At 33.7% G+C, this 17,513-nt stretch overlaps 1 protein-coding gene across 1 annotated transcript in view; it reads left to right on the forward strand.

The window, feature by feature from the left end:
• Window positions 1-17,513, forward strand: part of LOC142340371 (uncharacterized) — a 76,793-nt gene that overhangs the window by 6,204 nt on the left and 53,076 nt on the right. Inside the window, exons 3-7 of the mRNA XM_075390947.1 lie at window positions 1-135; window positions 12,333-12,414; window positions 14,701-14,817; window positions 15,080-15,210; window positions 16,938-17,364. The exon at window positions 1-135 is cut by the window's left edge and continues 11 nt beyond it. Coding sequence (XP_075247062.1) covers window positions 1-135; window positions 12,333-12,414; window positions 14,701-14,817; window positions 15,080-15,210; window positions 16,938-17,364 — 892 coding nt within the window. The remainder of the gene's footprint in view (window positions 136-12,332; window positions 12,415-14,700; window positions 14,818-15,079; window positions 15,211-16,937; window positions 17,365-17,513) is intronic.

Below are 17,513 nucleotides of genomic sequence, written 5' to 3' on the forward strand. Positions count from 1 at the left end.
ATAAAGCGGGTAAGAAGAGAAAAATCAGTGGGAACAGACGTGGAAACATACTTATCTCCAGAAGCAATAGAAGGAAAAAAACAGACTCAAGATGTGATGATTGCTTTGTTCTCTTTCGCTATCATTGATGAACAAGTAAGTCCGATATAACACAAACAGAACACACAAACACTCCCACAAACACAAGCATAATTGTCACATTTATAGGTGCAATCAGTCATACAACCCAGGTCGAGGTGGCCAGACCGAAGTGACCCCTGATCAGACGAGTTTCGAGCGCACACATGTTCCCGGTGCGCTCGAATTACATGGTCTGGAAAAGGCTTCGAGCGCACTTTTGTCTGGACAATGGTCTGGAACTTGCCTGATCAGAGGCCACTTTGTTCTGGGACGGTCTGATCAGAGGCAGTTTCAAGCGCACACTAGTCTGATCAGAGGCCGATTCGAGCGCACACTAGTCTGACCAGAGAACAATTCGAGCTAAATTGTTTGCAATTTTTTTTTTGTTTTCTTACTGACTTTGGTTGTCTCGGGTGAGAGACAACAATAAAACAGCATTCTGATCGGAACTTGAGAATCTGATGAGTTTGATCAGAACCAACGGGTCCAGCTGATAACAAATGCCGGTCCCCTCAAGAAAAATTTGAATCAAAGTAGATCAAGACGTTTTTATGCAGAGCTGTCTAAGTTCATTTTTCAGTTAAAAGCATAAAAAATGGCATACTCAGTAATTTTTTTGATCATTTTTTTTCGATTTACTTTCATTAACAATACTTTCAGGATTGGTTTTTTTTGTTAGTTGAATATAAGATTGATAAAATGATAGATGAAATGAATATATTATAACGATATTGAGAGATTTGTTCATGTTCAAAATCATTCTCTGATCAGAGGTGATTTCGAGCGCACTTTAGTCTGGGACAATATTTCGAGCGCACTTTAGTCTGGACAATGGTCTGGAACTCGTCTGGACAATGGACTGGAACTTGTCTGATCAGGGGTCACTTCGGTCTGGAACTCGTCTGATCAGAGGCGGCTTCGAGCGCACTTCGAGCGCACAATGATCTTCGAGCGCATACTCGTCTGATCAGAGGTCACTTCGGTCTGGGACGGAGTCCGATATAACACAAACAGAACACACAAACACTCCCACAAACACAAGCATAATTGTCACATTTATAGGTGCAATCAGTCATACAAGCTAAAGTACTAGAAGGGCTAGGTTTGAGCAGTATGCCACCCCTCTTTTTGAATATTTTGTCTTTACCACTACTTGCATTCTAACTTGCTTCTAACTTGGAGAAGTTTTCGCAATCTGATCCAGGACCTCCTTTACAAGAGTGTCCAGATATAAATCGGGTTAACTCTAATATGTTATGTGATCGATATGCAGATTGAAATCTCTTGTCAATGAAAACTCGTTAGACATATTTGAAGGAAACTACTTCCACTTTGCCTAGCAGTGAAGTTTGTGATTGTTGTACACTTCTGCCAAACCCGTAAAATTACTTATTTTTACTCTTAATCACACGTTTCTTTCTCAAACACCAATTTCCAATTTTTTTTCAAATCTTGATAAGGTTTTTTCTAACTTCTATGATTTTACCAGGCTGTATAGAGAGAAGTATTTGTTTTCAAGGAAATCTGCCATTCTTGTGTTCTGTTTTTTTTCATACACCTTGCTTAAGGTTGACAATAGGCTAATTGGCCGAAATTTTGAGGGGACTTCAAAGTTACCGTCTTTGCGCAGAGGAATTAGTTCAGCCATTTGAAGACAAATCGCAGAAAGCCCGTTTTTTACTAACGCTTATTTCCATGCTTGATGATTCCCATGCAAGACTTTGTTGTAATTAATTCGGAAAATTTGATGACGAACTTACTTTTTATGTTTTGATGCAAACGTGAATCACTTGCGGAATCTAAAAATTTGTATAATTATCGCTGTTAAAATGTGCCAGTCAGATAGGAAGGAAATGTAATTTTTTTAATTACGAACTGTTTTTGTCTTTTTAATGAATTCTCAATTGCTTATATCTGTGAACTTACGCAGAAAAGCAATTTCCAAGAAAAAAGGCGCAACAAAATTATTTAACTATTTAAGTAGTAAGGTGTCTTACTGGGCACGCAACGGGTGGGGGGGGGGGGACATTTGGGTGTTACTGTGTTCGCAACGGGGGGGGGACACGAAAAATTTTTTCCAAAAGTTGATAGTTTTTGGCGTTTTGGCAAGAGCGGTGACAAACGACAAAAACTATCAACTTTTCGAAAATTTTTTTCGTGTCCCCCCGTTGCGAACACAGTAACACCCAAATGCCCCCCCCTCGTTGCGTGCCCAGTGAGACACATTTTTGTTAAATTTTGTGATTTTTTAGTGCTGTTTTAGTGGTTGTCATTTTGGAATCAGCACAGGTGAGCCTCATCAGTGAAAACAATTGTTTTTGAAAAAAAAAGTTGAAAAAAAAATTGAAAAATTGAAAGTGTTAAAATTGTGTGAATTGTATTTTGCGCTGGGCTTCAGGTCTCGAAGGCAATTTTTGTTACCTCATCTCACCTGGTGGGCCTAATCATCGAAAAAAAAAATTTGAAAAAGTTTTGGAAAATTCAAAAAATTTGAAGTACTAAAATTGTGTGAAATGAATTTTGCGCTGGGTTTCAGTTCTCAAAAGCAATTTTTTGTTGACCTCACATCACCTGGTGGACCTAATCATTGAAAAAAAATTGAAAAATTTTGGGAAAATTCAAAAGTTCTGAAGTATTAAAATTGTGTGAAATACCATTTGCGCTGGGTTTCAGGTGTTAAAGTTAATTTTTTGTGGACATCATTTTACCTGGTACTAAGATTATATCAAAGTTTTATAACCAAAAATTGTCATCAACCACGGCTTACCAACTAGTTGAAAAAAATTGTTGACTGTTTGTAGTATTCCTTATGTCTGTTGCTATCAGTCAGTCCTCTCAAATACTCTTTTAACCCTCTATTTGATCATGCGTGAGAACAAAATATAGTAATAGGCAAGGAGGTAAGTGGTTGCTGCTGTGCCTGTGCTGTTGTTAGAACTCTCTGTGTCACCAATCTATTTTTAGAATAAAATGTATACTATGACTAACTACTATAGTCACTGCCGAAAGTCATTTTGCACGAGTAGTTGTATTGTTCTATTGTGATTGGGAGACCGATCGACCAAGAGTGTCAATGAATTATTTTTGAATAAGATTACATGTTCAACTGTCTGCATTGGGTGATTTTGTTATTACAGTTTAATACAGTAATTGTATAGCAATAGAGCGCACTAATAAGAATTTGTTTGAGTTCAGTTCGAGTTTGGTTTGTAAACAAACTATGTCAGTGGTTGATGATTGTTCCTTCTTGACTTTTCTCATGACAATATCTGTACATAAAGACGTTTTGTAGCTGTCTGTGTGAACACTTGTTATTATACTAAACAAATAGAGACATTAAGGAAGTAAATAATCTGCTAATGTCGTGGGCTTGAACTAACAGATTTAATTTATTTGGATCAAAACTTTCAGGAAAACATACTGTACTACCAAACTTTATTTGTCATTATGAAAGTAATTTTTTTCTCAGAACATACTTTTAGCCATCAAAGGTGAGAAAACTAGAGAGACGAACACACAATTAAAACATCAACAAAGCAACGAACAATGTTTTATTGTATTATTAGTAGTTTATTGAGGTTGAGCAAATGCAATTCAAAAGACTATAACTGTTTGAGGTTTTAAGAGAATTGTTTCGCATTTACGTTTTTTTTGGAGCAAGACAGGAACTGACAGGCGGTGTTTCAAGACTGTTGGTTGCCACGAGCCAACTACATTCAAGTGTTTTGATTAATCTTGTTGAAATTGCTGTAGATGTTATCGAGTTTTCTAAGTTCTTGGTTGTTGAATCTGGAGTTTCAGTAATAGCGGGGTTTTCCGAAAGTTTTCAATGAGTTCCAAATCCTGCCAATATTCTTCCTGATTTTCGTAGATAGGTACTTCTGGAACATCGTAATCATAGACACTTCTTCTAATTTCATCTCCCAGAACATTTGAGTCAAAAATAAACTCACGAGTACAGCCCGCAACAAATTCCGGAGTATATTGAGCTCCCTTAAGTGACTCTTTTTCAGATCTAAAATACTGAATGAAATCGAAAGTAACAACAGGTAATGCCATGTGTTTCACAGTTTTCCAGTCTTTGCCTTGATACTCTTGCTGAACAATAACAATATTCTCTTTTTTTAATGTTCGACTGCTGGTAGAAGATTTTTCTTTTAGTATAATTGCAATGGGAAACATTTTAAGATTTCAGTGATATCTTCATCTGTTTACACTCGTATAAGGGGCCTTGAATAAATTGTTGAAGACTGTAAAATATACCAAAAAAAGACTGTTAGAAAAATCTAAGAAGAATATGGTAAAAAATTTGAATTGAAGTAATCTGTTGAAGTAAACTGAATAGTTCTTATTAACAAGAATTATCAAAGCGTAAATGTATATCATTACAATTTTCAACGATTGAGACAGAATTTAAATATTTTACTTATAACGTAATGAATCTAAGGAATCTGGTTTTGACTGAAAAACTGAAAACTAGTTTTGTGGGTGGTCGGCTACTATACTTAGAAGGGTTTGTGTTCTACAACGATTAATTTATATGGACGAGAAGATATTTTCTTTAGTGTCTGCTGTTTTTATGCTACATGTACTCTGCTTAACTGAAGTAAAGACAGATTTGAAAGTATCAGTGTAGTCTGCGCCAGTTCTTATCTTTCCGGAAAGGTTTTAAAGAATCAAAATAGAACCTTTTAAATGGGTTGTTATTTTATTTACAATACCTTATGTTCACACTGGTGCTATAAAACGGAAATAATAGACAATTTTTTTTGTTTGACTTTCTAATGAAAAAGAGTTTGTATAAAAATGCCACTGTTCTACGAATGAACTCGGACAAACATGAAAAACGTTATAATTTATTTGAACGCTTTCAACTCCACCAGACAATTAGTTTTGCAATCTGTTCCTCTATGAATTAGATTAATTTAATTTTTTCAAAGAGAAAGTTAAAAGTGTCTTTTTTCAGTTTCAGGCGGCTTCAATCTAACTCGGAATGCATCTTGATAAACCAATTGTTTTTAGATATTGTTTGAAAAACATTCATGAGAAGTATTTGTTATTAGCCACAACATCCCCAAATAATTCAGTAAAACTGAACTACTTCTTAGCATCAAGTGAATACTTCAGTCAAAAGGAAAACTTTGATTATGATAATACTTTGAAACTTCGACCATACGGAGGACTTATTGGAATAGATAACTCTTCTTTCGATTCGTACCTAAACAACTCCAAAGTTCTACGATTACCCGCAATTTTGCATGACGCTGGTGTTTCATCCACGAGCTCTACACTGAAGGACCCGGCTACTCATACCTGCTCTCTGGAAGCTTAATAGTTGTTTCACTGGACATCTGACAGGATTTCTTTTTTGTTTGTATATTAGAGTTTTTCACTCAAAAATTTATCACTGGTTGGAATGTTAAGCAGTAAAACAGTTGTGCTAGACCTTGAAGGTTTCCGTCACAGGAAAGAAAAGTTTATTTGGTATATGTACTGCAGATTAAAACGATTGTGTTTTGTTTTAACCACCATCAAAATTTTCCGATTTGACAAATCCGCAGAAAACTTCAATCAATTGGTTATCTAAAAACCTACATGGCTTAGATTGGAACACTGAAAACTATCCTTACATTTATCTGACACAAATTGTCCAAAGCGTTCGCTTAAGAAACCCAAGAGTGGTTTATTACGCTAAAGGTTTTGAAAAGTCTCACTTTTTATCGGAGTTGCTCGATTGTCCAGTAATTGATTTAAATACTCTGGAGTGTCCTAAATTATCTTACAAATTTTTACAGTTAACTGTGGGAATCATAGCTCAATAAGGCAGAACATATAAAATACCCATATTGCACTCACTATACCTATACTAAGCTCAATATGCTATTTCATACTCACTATAACTATCTTTTAATTACTATACAATCAGTATACTTACTATTCTCATGAAATATATAATTCTAAGTATTTTATTTATTAATTGTACAGTTAATTTTAATGTCTAACTGATACTTTTCTACTGACTTCAATATTACATTTATCGCATCTTACTTTTTGCTTTAACCATTCTCTATATATATTTTATTTAAAAAACTCAATATAATTTTCATCTATATTACGAAAAGAACATATTCTAATTTCTTTACTTTTACATTCAAATCAAATTGATGTGTTTTAGTACAATTTAATAAAATTGTTCTTCATTTTTTTACATGTCTTATTTTCACTAACTATATTTAATAATTTAATTATTATATCAGCTATTATAGAATCTTCGTATTGATATAATATTTTATTTTTTTAAATATGGTTTCTATGGTTTCATGTGATAATTTATTATTAGCAATAGTAGTATCGTTATTGGTTAAATCATTAGCAGATGCATTACCATAACATTTTACTGTCTTATTATTACACTTATTTTTAAATTGATACCAACCAAATAGTCTTTTATAACCTTTACAATATCTTGTAATTGAATTTTGATGACTACTATTATAATTCATTATATTTATTCATATTTATTAACATAATTTCATTAAATTTATTCTCATTCGTAGTATAATTACAATCTCTAGATTTAATTATTTTACATTTATTAAATTTATCACTCTAGTGATATCCCTTATATCATCTTATTACATTCATTACATTATTAAACTGATGATCCATGACCATCAAGATAATGACTTGTTAAATTTATTTCAACATCTATATTATTATCGCCTTCTATAATATAATCACATTTTTAACATTCTTTATTTCAATATGAATACAATTTTTTATGAATGGCATATTCAGTTACATCTCTATGAGCTCTAATAATCCACCTGTATCGCCATATCTTGTTAATGTTTTCTTACCAATACATTATCTAATTTTTGCTATATTAGTATCCATCATATCTATACCTTGTGTTTTCATATAAATACTGTCATCACTACTACCAAATTTATAATAACTCACAAGTCCAATTACACCTATCATACATTCAATAGCAAATTTTGTACGATTCATTTTAGTTATTATACATTTTAATTTCTCATGCAATTTACATGGTATACCTAATACTTTTAAATTTCAAATTCTCATAAAATTAAAACATCAACTCTTATTGTTTGATTTGTATTGGTTCTTTCATTATTTTTTTTTAAATATGCACTTAATGAATGATACTAATTTTCATTAAATTCTGAATATTCTATTTATTTTTCAATATCTAGATCACCTATATTAGGATCATTAAAAAGGTTTCTACCTTTATCTAATACAATATAATATTAATTACTACATATCATAGGCTACTATCCCATATCCATAATGTTTGAATCCATATAAGTTAGAAACATTTTATAAAATCGCTTTTACTCTTTGAACTAATTGCTGTTAACTATTAAATGTAACATAAACCATACGAATATTCTCTGTTGATTTTCGTATTTATATCTGTTAGTGTGTCCTGTAAACATTATGATAATATTAGAATATCTACGTTTTGATTTTAATGAATCTACTTCTGACATCATGTAATCGCCCATATCATCAAATGCAATCGAACTATCAGTAAAGATAGTAATTTCTTGTAATAAATATTAATCATCTTTAGGATAAATTTTATATACTTTCCATTTATTTGTATCATAACAAAAATCATTAATTAAGTAGACTACAAAACTTTCTTATAATTGTTGTTTTAAACCTGATAGTCCATATAAAATGATAGTCCATAAATTTAGTTGATAGTCCATATAAAATGAAGTTGTGTTTTTTATATCAAAGGGTTCATATTTTATAGTTCTATTTCCTTTTGTTCCTAAATCTTCATATGGATCATATAATATAAGTACGATGACGAGTATCACAATTATGCGAATAAAAACGCATCCTACGTCCGTTATCATTTCATACGGTTAAAAAGCTTCACAAACCCAGTTAATTTGTTTTGATTATGTACTTCTTCACTGTGTAGATTGTTACATAACTCAACAAATTCACCTTTATTATTATGTAATTCTGTTTTTTAAAAATTTTCAAAAGTTCTTTTATCATATTTATTTTTCATTACTAACTCAATTAGATCTGATTTAAATGCTCTATGTTCATCATCGCAGTAGTCAGCGTTAATAGAATTAACCTGGAATGTTGTATCATTAAAAAGTAATCCCACCTCTAGTTTGAAACAGAATGAGGAAAAAGGATCAATCAAATAGAACTTATAAGTAATCATTTTTAGTATATTAAATGATGCAATGTTATACATTTTAATATGTTTTTTTAAACCTATCCCTAGTAAGTCTGAATTTAAATCCATGAAGTTGAAATGATAATCTACATCTAAAATTTTTAAATCTATAGTTTGATATAGGTTGATCTACTTTACACATGCTAATTGTTATATATTGGTTAGGGTTATTATGATGCATACTCAATTGATTATATCTTTCAGTAAAATCAAACGTTTCTATACGCACATGACATATATAGGGTTTATTTTGACAATCATCACAACTTCCACACCAATGTTTTTATGCAATTATCAGATTTGACTCTCATTTCTACATTGTTAATATTTATATTGTTTCAAAGTTTGGGATAATGAAATGGACGATCAAGGTGAGAGCGCTATTTTGTTTTTTCGTAAATTTCTCAGTTTAGCAAATGGAAGAGATTTTGATTTTGTTGAATTACCTACGGTTACACAGCCAGTTGTTGGTAATAGTGATAATAGATATAATGGTTATAGTGATAGTGATAGCAATAGCAAAAGTGATAGTGATAGTGATAGTGCCAGTAATATTGATAGTAACAGTGATAGAGAAAGTAGTGCTAATGAACCTTTTGCTATTAAAGTTAGTAATAATGAAGTTAAAACTGACACTAATCTCAATAAATCAAAATGTGGTTTCTGTGATAGTATGATATTAACTAGAATAGTTAAGACAAGACGCGAGAAATCAATTAAACTTAAAAAAGAATTATAGGTTAGCTACTGGAAAGAACTCCGTTGATGATTATATTAAAGCTGGTTATGATATTACCGATGATTTTACTATTTACATTGAAAAACAGATTGATGAATATTTCTCTGACTTAAAGGGATTGATATTATGTGAAATTTGTAATATATATTTGAACAGTTGTAATGATTATAAGAAACATAAAAATCTAAGAATCATGATATAAACAGTCGGATATTTAAGGGTAACATTATTCTTGATACACTAAAAGATCTGGATTTATTGATTAATGAATTTGAAACAAAGACGCAAGAAGGAGAATTAGATAAATCAGTATGGAGAATGGACCATTTTAATCGAATCATATATCTACCGAATTTTGATGATTTTTGTTTATTATATTGTTTAATAGCATATTTCTATCCTGCTAATGATATCCCTCAACAGTTAGTAATTAGATGAAGCTTGAATATATTAGTCAGATAAAATTACCTGTTGTTGAACCTGTTTCTTGATTATTGTCAATTAAAGAAAATATCAGAAAAGAAGAAACTCAATCTATTTAAGCTAAATAAAAGAAAAACTATTAACCCAGTATTAATTAATCATAATGACACTAAAGGACGTAACTTAATAAAATATAAAGAACACTATATAATATATAAAGGTATATCCTTCATATTATTTATATCAAAAATGATTATCAAGATATAATAGATAAAATTGAGAGTTACTCTGGCGGAGACCCAGCAGATCTACGCAGTGGCAACGTCGTGGAGTGGTTTGTTGATCGAGTTGAATCCTATGAATCTATAATCTAATTAAAGATATATGTGATATTTTCAAACCAATTAATGAAGACACGATTATAGAAAAAGTACAGAATTAATGTTGTTTTTATTGTAATGAATATATATATAAGAATCCAAATAGTCTAGAAAACTATTACATCAAGAGACCAAAACCAGTCGTAGATTATGTTGAATTTAATGGAAACTTGAGGAGCGTAGTCGCTGTAATTTTTGGTTTAAGTCTAGGTGTACTGCAGAACAATTGTACTTCTATAATAGATCTAAATAAGGTAAACATCCGTTTATAAACAAATAAGAAAAAGGAGTTAGGAGGAAAAGGTTAGCAAAGACTGATGAGAATTCTATCAGTATAGATTTATGATATGTAAAAGTATTAGATATGTTTATATTCCTTGATGCACTTATTTAGATGCTATTAGTACGACATTGAGTAATTGTGAATGTAAAGTTCGAAAGAAACATAGATTGAAAAGAAAAAGTATTGTCCCATAGGAATGATTTGATGGCATAGATAAACTAAATCATATATCATTACCAAATAAAGAAGCATTTTAGTCTAAACTAAGACAATGTGGTATTAATGATGGTGATTATCAACAGGCTATGAAAGATTCCACGGATATCAGATGTAAAACCTAATGACATTCATAAAGTCAGATGTAAAATTATTTCAAACATAATAGTTTGTGTTTAGAGTGCTGTTCGATTGATCCTGCATATGCATGGTCAATTCCTCGATTAGATTGGTTATGTGAGATAAAAAATACAGGTCTTAAGTTGAAGTATTACAAAAGAAGATAATGTTGGTATATATGATACTAATCAAAGTGGTATTAAAGGAAGATCGGTATCAGAACTAGGAGATTGTTATGTTGAAATTAATTTTAAATAAACAATAAAAAAACTGATTAAAAAACTACTTAATATTTTTCGATTTCAATTCATTATAGACAGCCGCAATGATACAAGCACTAACTAATGGTGAAATAACAAAATGTAATTTTATAGAAAAACTAAATCAACTAAAGATATTGGTTACATATATGTTACTGATGTTAAATATACTAAATAGCTATATGAGAGAACGATGAAATTCTCATTCTTCCTTGATAAGAGTAAAGCTGATATGACACAATCTACTCTATATCAAATTATGACTATGGGTAAATATAAACCAATTAAAAAGTTAATGTTACAGCATAAATGTTTATAAAAAAATGTCACTGATGGAAAAATGTTGGATCCGTATTTAGGACACCGTTTGAGATTAGCAGATCTTACGATCAAAAAGAAAATACAAAAAGAAAAGAGTGAGTGGGTAAAGGGATATGTATAGTATAATATAGCAAAAAGAAAAGAGGCTTAAGATGGAAGAGACAAATTTGGTGATGTGTTCTTTAAACTAATTAATAATGCCTTCTTTGGTGAAACCATAGAAAATGTATAAAATAGACAGGATATGGAAATAGTTTATAATGATGATAGGTTTTTTAAACTACTTGATTATATTAGTTTTAGATATTTTGTACCAAGTAGTGAATACCTAGTAGCATTGCATAAAACAGGAGGAAATATAAAGTTAGTAAATTTAATTCTAAAGGGTTTTCAATATTTGAGAAAACTATATATATATGTACAAAGCAGTATACAATAACTTTAAGAAGTATTTAGATTGCACCTATCTTTATTCTGATACAGATGGTATAATTGTAAATATAATTGTACCTGGTGTTAGTAGTTTCGAAAAAAAGATAGAGAAAGTTAGTGGTATATTAAGTAATAGTGAAATAGTTAAGCTCAAGAAAGAAATACTTAATGATACAAATAAAGAGGCAGGTTTTTTAAAACTAAAGCATATTGCTATACTAGCTAAACGTAAAGAAGAAAAAAATTTAAAAGGAATAACTAGGAGTACAGTTAAGAAACAAATAGATATAGAGGATTATAAAACTGCTATATTTGATAGTAAAAGTGAATATGTAACTAATTGTAGTATTGAAATTACTAATCATTATATAAAAACGTAAGAACAATAAAAAACAGCCTTAGATGGTTTTGATAATAAAGGAGACTATAATGATAAATTTAGTTTTTTATAGTTAGTCGATATTTAAACTTCTTAGAAATGTGTATATTCTTTGAAAAAATTGGTAACAATTAGAAAAAACCCTAAAGTATACATAAAATAGGTGAGGTGTGTTCATAAAGAAAGGGGCTAAATTACTATAAACTCAGATAATTAATTTTAAAAAATTACTCAAAACGCATTGTTCTTTGGGCTATCATACAATCATTACTTCTGTGAGTTCTAGAAACGCTCTTATTTTAGCAATCTATGGAATATTTAGATTCTAAATCATCGTTATTGACAGGAAACTGATTTCGAAAATGATTTTCCTTACCATGAAAATGTTGGTTGTGACCGGTTGTTGTATTGTGGTGTTAGAGTAGAGATGTGGTTTTGGTGGTGATGCAGCTGAGAAAGATGAAGAGAGCTCTCTGGTCACTCATTCGTTGTCGCCAACAAGGTAAACCCATTTTATTAACAGTAGTCGTACATTTTTATGGCAAAAAAAAAATTAACGTAACCGACTAACGAATTGCTCTCAAATGACCGGCGAGCGGTTGGCTTTGTCCAGTATAGCTAGCCACGGTATAGTGAGGCTAGCTTTAGCTCAATCCCGCGGCCCGGAGGTCGAGATGTCACCGCCATTCAACGCAAAATTATGTAAGATAAGCGGTGAAGGCGGTGAAATTACATAAATCAGGCGGTGAATGCGGTGAAAAAAACCTTTATCGCCTGGTAGCGGTGAAATTACATAATTTCACTGCTGAATTTAGCAGTGAAATTAAGTAAATTCACCGCTTTGAAAAAAGTGTCCAAATTATGTAGATAAGCGGTGAATGCGATGAAATTACAGAAATTCACCGCTTAATTTAGTGGTGAACTTACAAAAACTCACCGCTTAGCAAACGCATCAAATTATCTTTTTTTCAACGAAGTTAAGATACATTTATTAAAAGACGCACGAAAAATTTACCCACGAATAATCATACATCTTTTTGAAACTTTTTTAAGCGGTGAATTTGTGTAATTTCACCACTAGAGTAAGCTGTGAACTTACAATAAATCACATTTCACCGCTTAAATTTGAAATGTCACCGCTAATCTCACAAAACTTCATCGCGTATGTTTTAAGTAAAGTATAGTGAATTTGATTTAAATTCAAAATAAATATGGTAGCTTTTAGTGGGAAGTGGCGCAGTGGATGCAGTAGTGGCTTTCATGCATGAGGTGAGAGGTGCGAATCCGTGCAAAGACGGTAACTTGTAGTTAGCGGTAAAATGTGGTTAATTTTTCTAATTTCACCGCTTACTCTAGCGGTGAACTTACATAATTTTACCGCATTCACTGCATTTCACCGCAAAATTATGTACGAAATTTGCAGTAAAAAAACAACTTTTCACCGCTTATCTTACATGTTATTCCGATATTTTCTCGACCCGGGATTGAAGGGGCGTGAAGTGAGCGCAGCGGCGGGGGGGGGGGGGGGGGTGCACCGGTGGGGGGGGGCAACATGGGGGTGGGGGCGGGGTGAGAGGGGGTTTGGGCTGCACTGGGCTCTTACGGCCTGAAAGGTGCAGGGGGATTGGGCGGGTGAAATGAGGGGGGGGGGGGTGTATGGGGGGGGGGCTGTTGTGGGATGGGGGGTCAACCTGTAAGAGCCGCCCTTCACACCATAAGTATCCGCCTCCAAAACAGTTTCTGTGAATCGCATACTTGGTGACTAGTGAGCTGAAAGGCTCTAGGAGAACTTAATGCCCGCTGGGCGCTAACTGATCATCCCGTTTTTGAGGACGAAAAGTCAAATGGGTTATCGAAAAATCGGTCAAGCAAAAACTGGCATAGAAAAGACCGACAGGACTAATATAATTGGTGCAAAATTCGTTTGAGAGCAATTATAAATTGACCTGCTTTTATTTCCTTCATAATTTGACAATTGAGAAATTGATTTACATGACAAACTTAGGCTAGTTCTAACTGTTCCAGTGGTGAAAGTCATAAAAACACTGTTCCAGTGGTGAAAGTCAAGTGAGCCTCTTACCCGAACTAATTTTATTGGGAAAAATCTGTGATTATATTCAGCTGTTCCTTAAATTCTGCGAATGATAACCTCTATACAGTTGCTTGATACATACGACGGATCAAATATGTACACTCTAAAATACTTGCATTCTGTTGAAAAGAGTTCCACCCACTGCACATACTCACACTTGATCCCTTTTTCCTGGAATGTGTTAATATTGTGCAGAACTGAAAGAAAGCCTAATTGATACATAGATGCATAAAAGTCTCTCATTTTACTTTTTGGGGATTAAAAAGACATCTTCTACAAATTTGCACTAATGTATCTCATCCCAGGTTGAGGTCCCAGACCGAATCAAGTATGTTCACACCAAGGATGAACGCGCGACGGGGAGTCGTGCGTCCAAAATTACGTAGTCTGGAAACATCGACAAACGCACGAAAGTCTGAACATAAGATTTTTCCGTCGGGGACAATCAGGACATATAAACTTTCCGTCTGAGACGGTCGGAACATACTGGTTGCCGTCTGGGCACCTCGACCTTGGATGGCTCTTAAATTGATGCGTGCGTCTAACTTAAGTGTTCTCTAATTATTAACAACCCTTGCCATATAATAATTTAGACTAATTTCTCCGGGAAAACAGGACAGTCCTAAAAGGAGCTATTTACGATCCGTAATGCCAGTAATGCCAATGTGACACAGTTTCAATATCTGTTTATTTCAGATTGCTTTCATATGGAAGGAGTAGACCTCCGCAGACTGGGAAATGCACAGTCCATTGCACTCATTCAACCTACTAAGGAGTCCGGGGAGGGGAATGTCTCCATCCCAGCTAAACCAGGTCAGATACCGAATTTCCAGCAGTATCATTAAACCATTTTGTTACACATTCACCATTAAACATCAACATCGGGAAAAATGTCTTTTTACCTCAGTTTATATTTATTGATTCGGACACATTGCTCTTTACTCTTTATTTTTGCCGTACATGCAGATTTCGCTTTTTTTTTGAAAAAAGAAAAACTAATGATAGCCTCTATTGTTGGTGAGGCACACCTTATAGCAGTCCAGACCATTTAGGGAATGTAAAATGTGTTTGTTAGAAATGAGTGAGGAATACTGGGTGAGAGAAGACACTGAAGTGTTGAGGGGGTATCCGCACTTGGAACAGACATTGAACATCGACAAAACGGTCAAGATTGAGGAGGCCAATATCACGGTTGTCAAGGACATAGTGAGTTATAGGGAATAAATAACAACTAATACCAAGTGTTGCAAAGTAAAAAAAAACAATCTAAACCACCCAATCTTGCTAGCAATGAATGGCTAGTAGTACTAAAGCAGACCCTTGGACAGCTCCTTTTACAGCCTTAAAGTATGAAGAGTTAGGACTACTTATTTCTGCGTCAGTGAGTGATCCACATCCTGTCGGTTGCGGAACCTTAAGGGTGCCAGTCAAAGATTGTGCTGGCCAGTATCGTCAGTCCTGTTATAGTATCCAGCTGTCTTCCACTATCATGTAGGGAGGATTGGTCCCCAGATGGGTGGATTGTTGTAGTCTGTAGTCTCAGTCGGTGGTAGAAGGAGATTTCAAATATCTGCATTTGGTACAGTTTTTGCTCCGATCGACTTTACCAGCTGTAAAACATTCAAGGTATACTTCAATTATAATATACATATAACAGGAGTCATGGTATGAAGTATACTCATAGTGTAATCATCTACTTCTACTAGACTGACTGAATTCAGCCGTGCAAGCACTATATATAAGAGAATAGAGTTTCCCAGTCTCTGATTGGTTTGAGGTGTACATTCAGTATTTCATCTACTACAGTACATTGTACAAGGCTTCAAAATGTACTTTTATCAACTGAAATCTGACAAATGAAGTATCCATACTCATGAAAGGTTTGTGTTCGACCAAATTTTTCAGCAAATATACCAACCTTTTGACACTCTGAAATTACTTTCTTGAGTGAAGGCAACCGTAGCCATTTAAGTTGTTCAACATTGTCTCCTCTCGGTCTTTTAGTGTTTTCGTAGTCTCGCCGCAGTTGGACATAAAAACAATCCTATAGCAATTTAAAGGACAATTTTAAAAATTTCGCTGTCAAAACTTTGCTCACTCATCAAGCGTGTTAATGGATAAGATTTTAGTGGACGCCAAATGCAGGAGACAAAAAACCCGAACACTGTTTACCCGGGTCGAGGTTTTTGGGTAAATTGTTGTAGGAAATGTGTTGAATGCGGTGAATTTTTGTAAGAAATGCGGTGATTGCGGTGAATGCGGTGACAATAAATATTTCACCGCATTTCACCGCATTTCCTTACAAAAACTCACCGCATTTCTTACAAAAATTCACCGCATCGACTTTTGCCACAAATTAATGTAAGAAATGCGGTGAAAGCGGTGAATGCGGTGAAAAAATTAATTCACCACATTTCACCGCATTTCTTACAAAAATTTACCGCATATGATTTCCAAAGTTTATTCAATCCGATTTAGGTTCACATGAAATTTAAAGTTCGAACGTGACAGTTGGCGCAGTGGACTAAGCCGTTGAAGGCATGCAGGAGGTCAGAGGTTCGAACCACTGTGGGGAAGCTTCTTTTTTGTAAGAATTCTGAGAACGCGGTGAAAATAAATAATTCACCACGATTCACCGCATTCGCCGCAAAAAGATGTAAGAAATACGCAGTGAATTTTTTTCACCGCATTTCTTACGAAAATTCACCGCCAAACCTCGACCCGGGTATCAATTAATTGAGTCTCATACAGTGCTCTTATTCCCTTTTAAAAAAATTTATCATCATTTTCCTCCATGACACGATTTTGTAATTTTACGAATGTAACGTTAACTGTTTAGTATACACCAGCAAATCTACATTCAAAATCAGTTCCTTAGTAAAGCATTATCAAGAAAGAAATCAATAAAAATTGATGTATTACTCTGTTATAAGGAAAACTGTGAATGCAATCAGAGGTCTTTCCAACTGTATGGAAGCTCTTCTAAAGGCGCATGGATAAAGATAGGGAGACCATTCATAGCTGATGAATCTTGCATCTGCTCCAAATCTGAACAAACAACACCATCGACATTGGAGCAGACAACCCCGGAGGCCCTACAAAACTCTACAACCAACTTGCCTACTGAGAGTAACTTAATGTTTGCCACAGAAAGCCGACATGTGTCAGAGATCGAAGCATCGCAAAAACCTCAGCTAAAACTGACTCCAGCTACAGAGAGCGAGACATCAACGATTGAACATCAGTTGGTAACTGCGACGAGCTCCTCGTCTCATGCATATGTTCCGACAACAACAACTACAAGCAATTCTGTAACATTAGCAAGCAGTACTGCCAGCGTACTTGAGCCTATCCACACCAGTAAGTTAGAAGGTATAACAAAGGGTCTCGGTAATGTGCGTACTCACATAATGTTTCGGCCCCGCTCATCCACATTCTTGACTTAATTGGCCACCAAATGATGAATACATAAAGCACTTTCAAAAACAAATCTTTCATTAAACCACCAA

This window comes from Convolutriloba macropyga, chromosome 5 (assembly GCF_964194025.1).
Source record: "Convolutriloba macropyga chromosome 5, txConMacr16.3, whole genome shotgun sequence".
In the NCBI taxonomy this organism is placed as follows: domain Eukaryota; kingdom Metazoa; phylum Xenacoelomorpha; order Acoela; family Convolutidae; genus Convolutriloba; species Convolutriloba macropyga.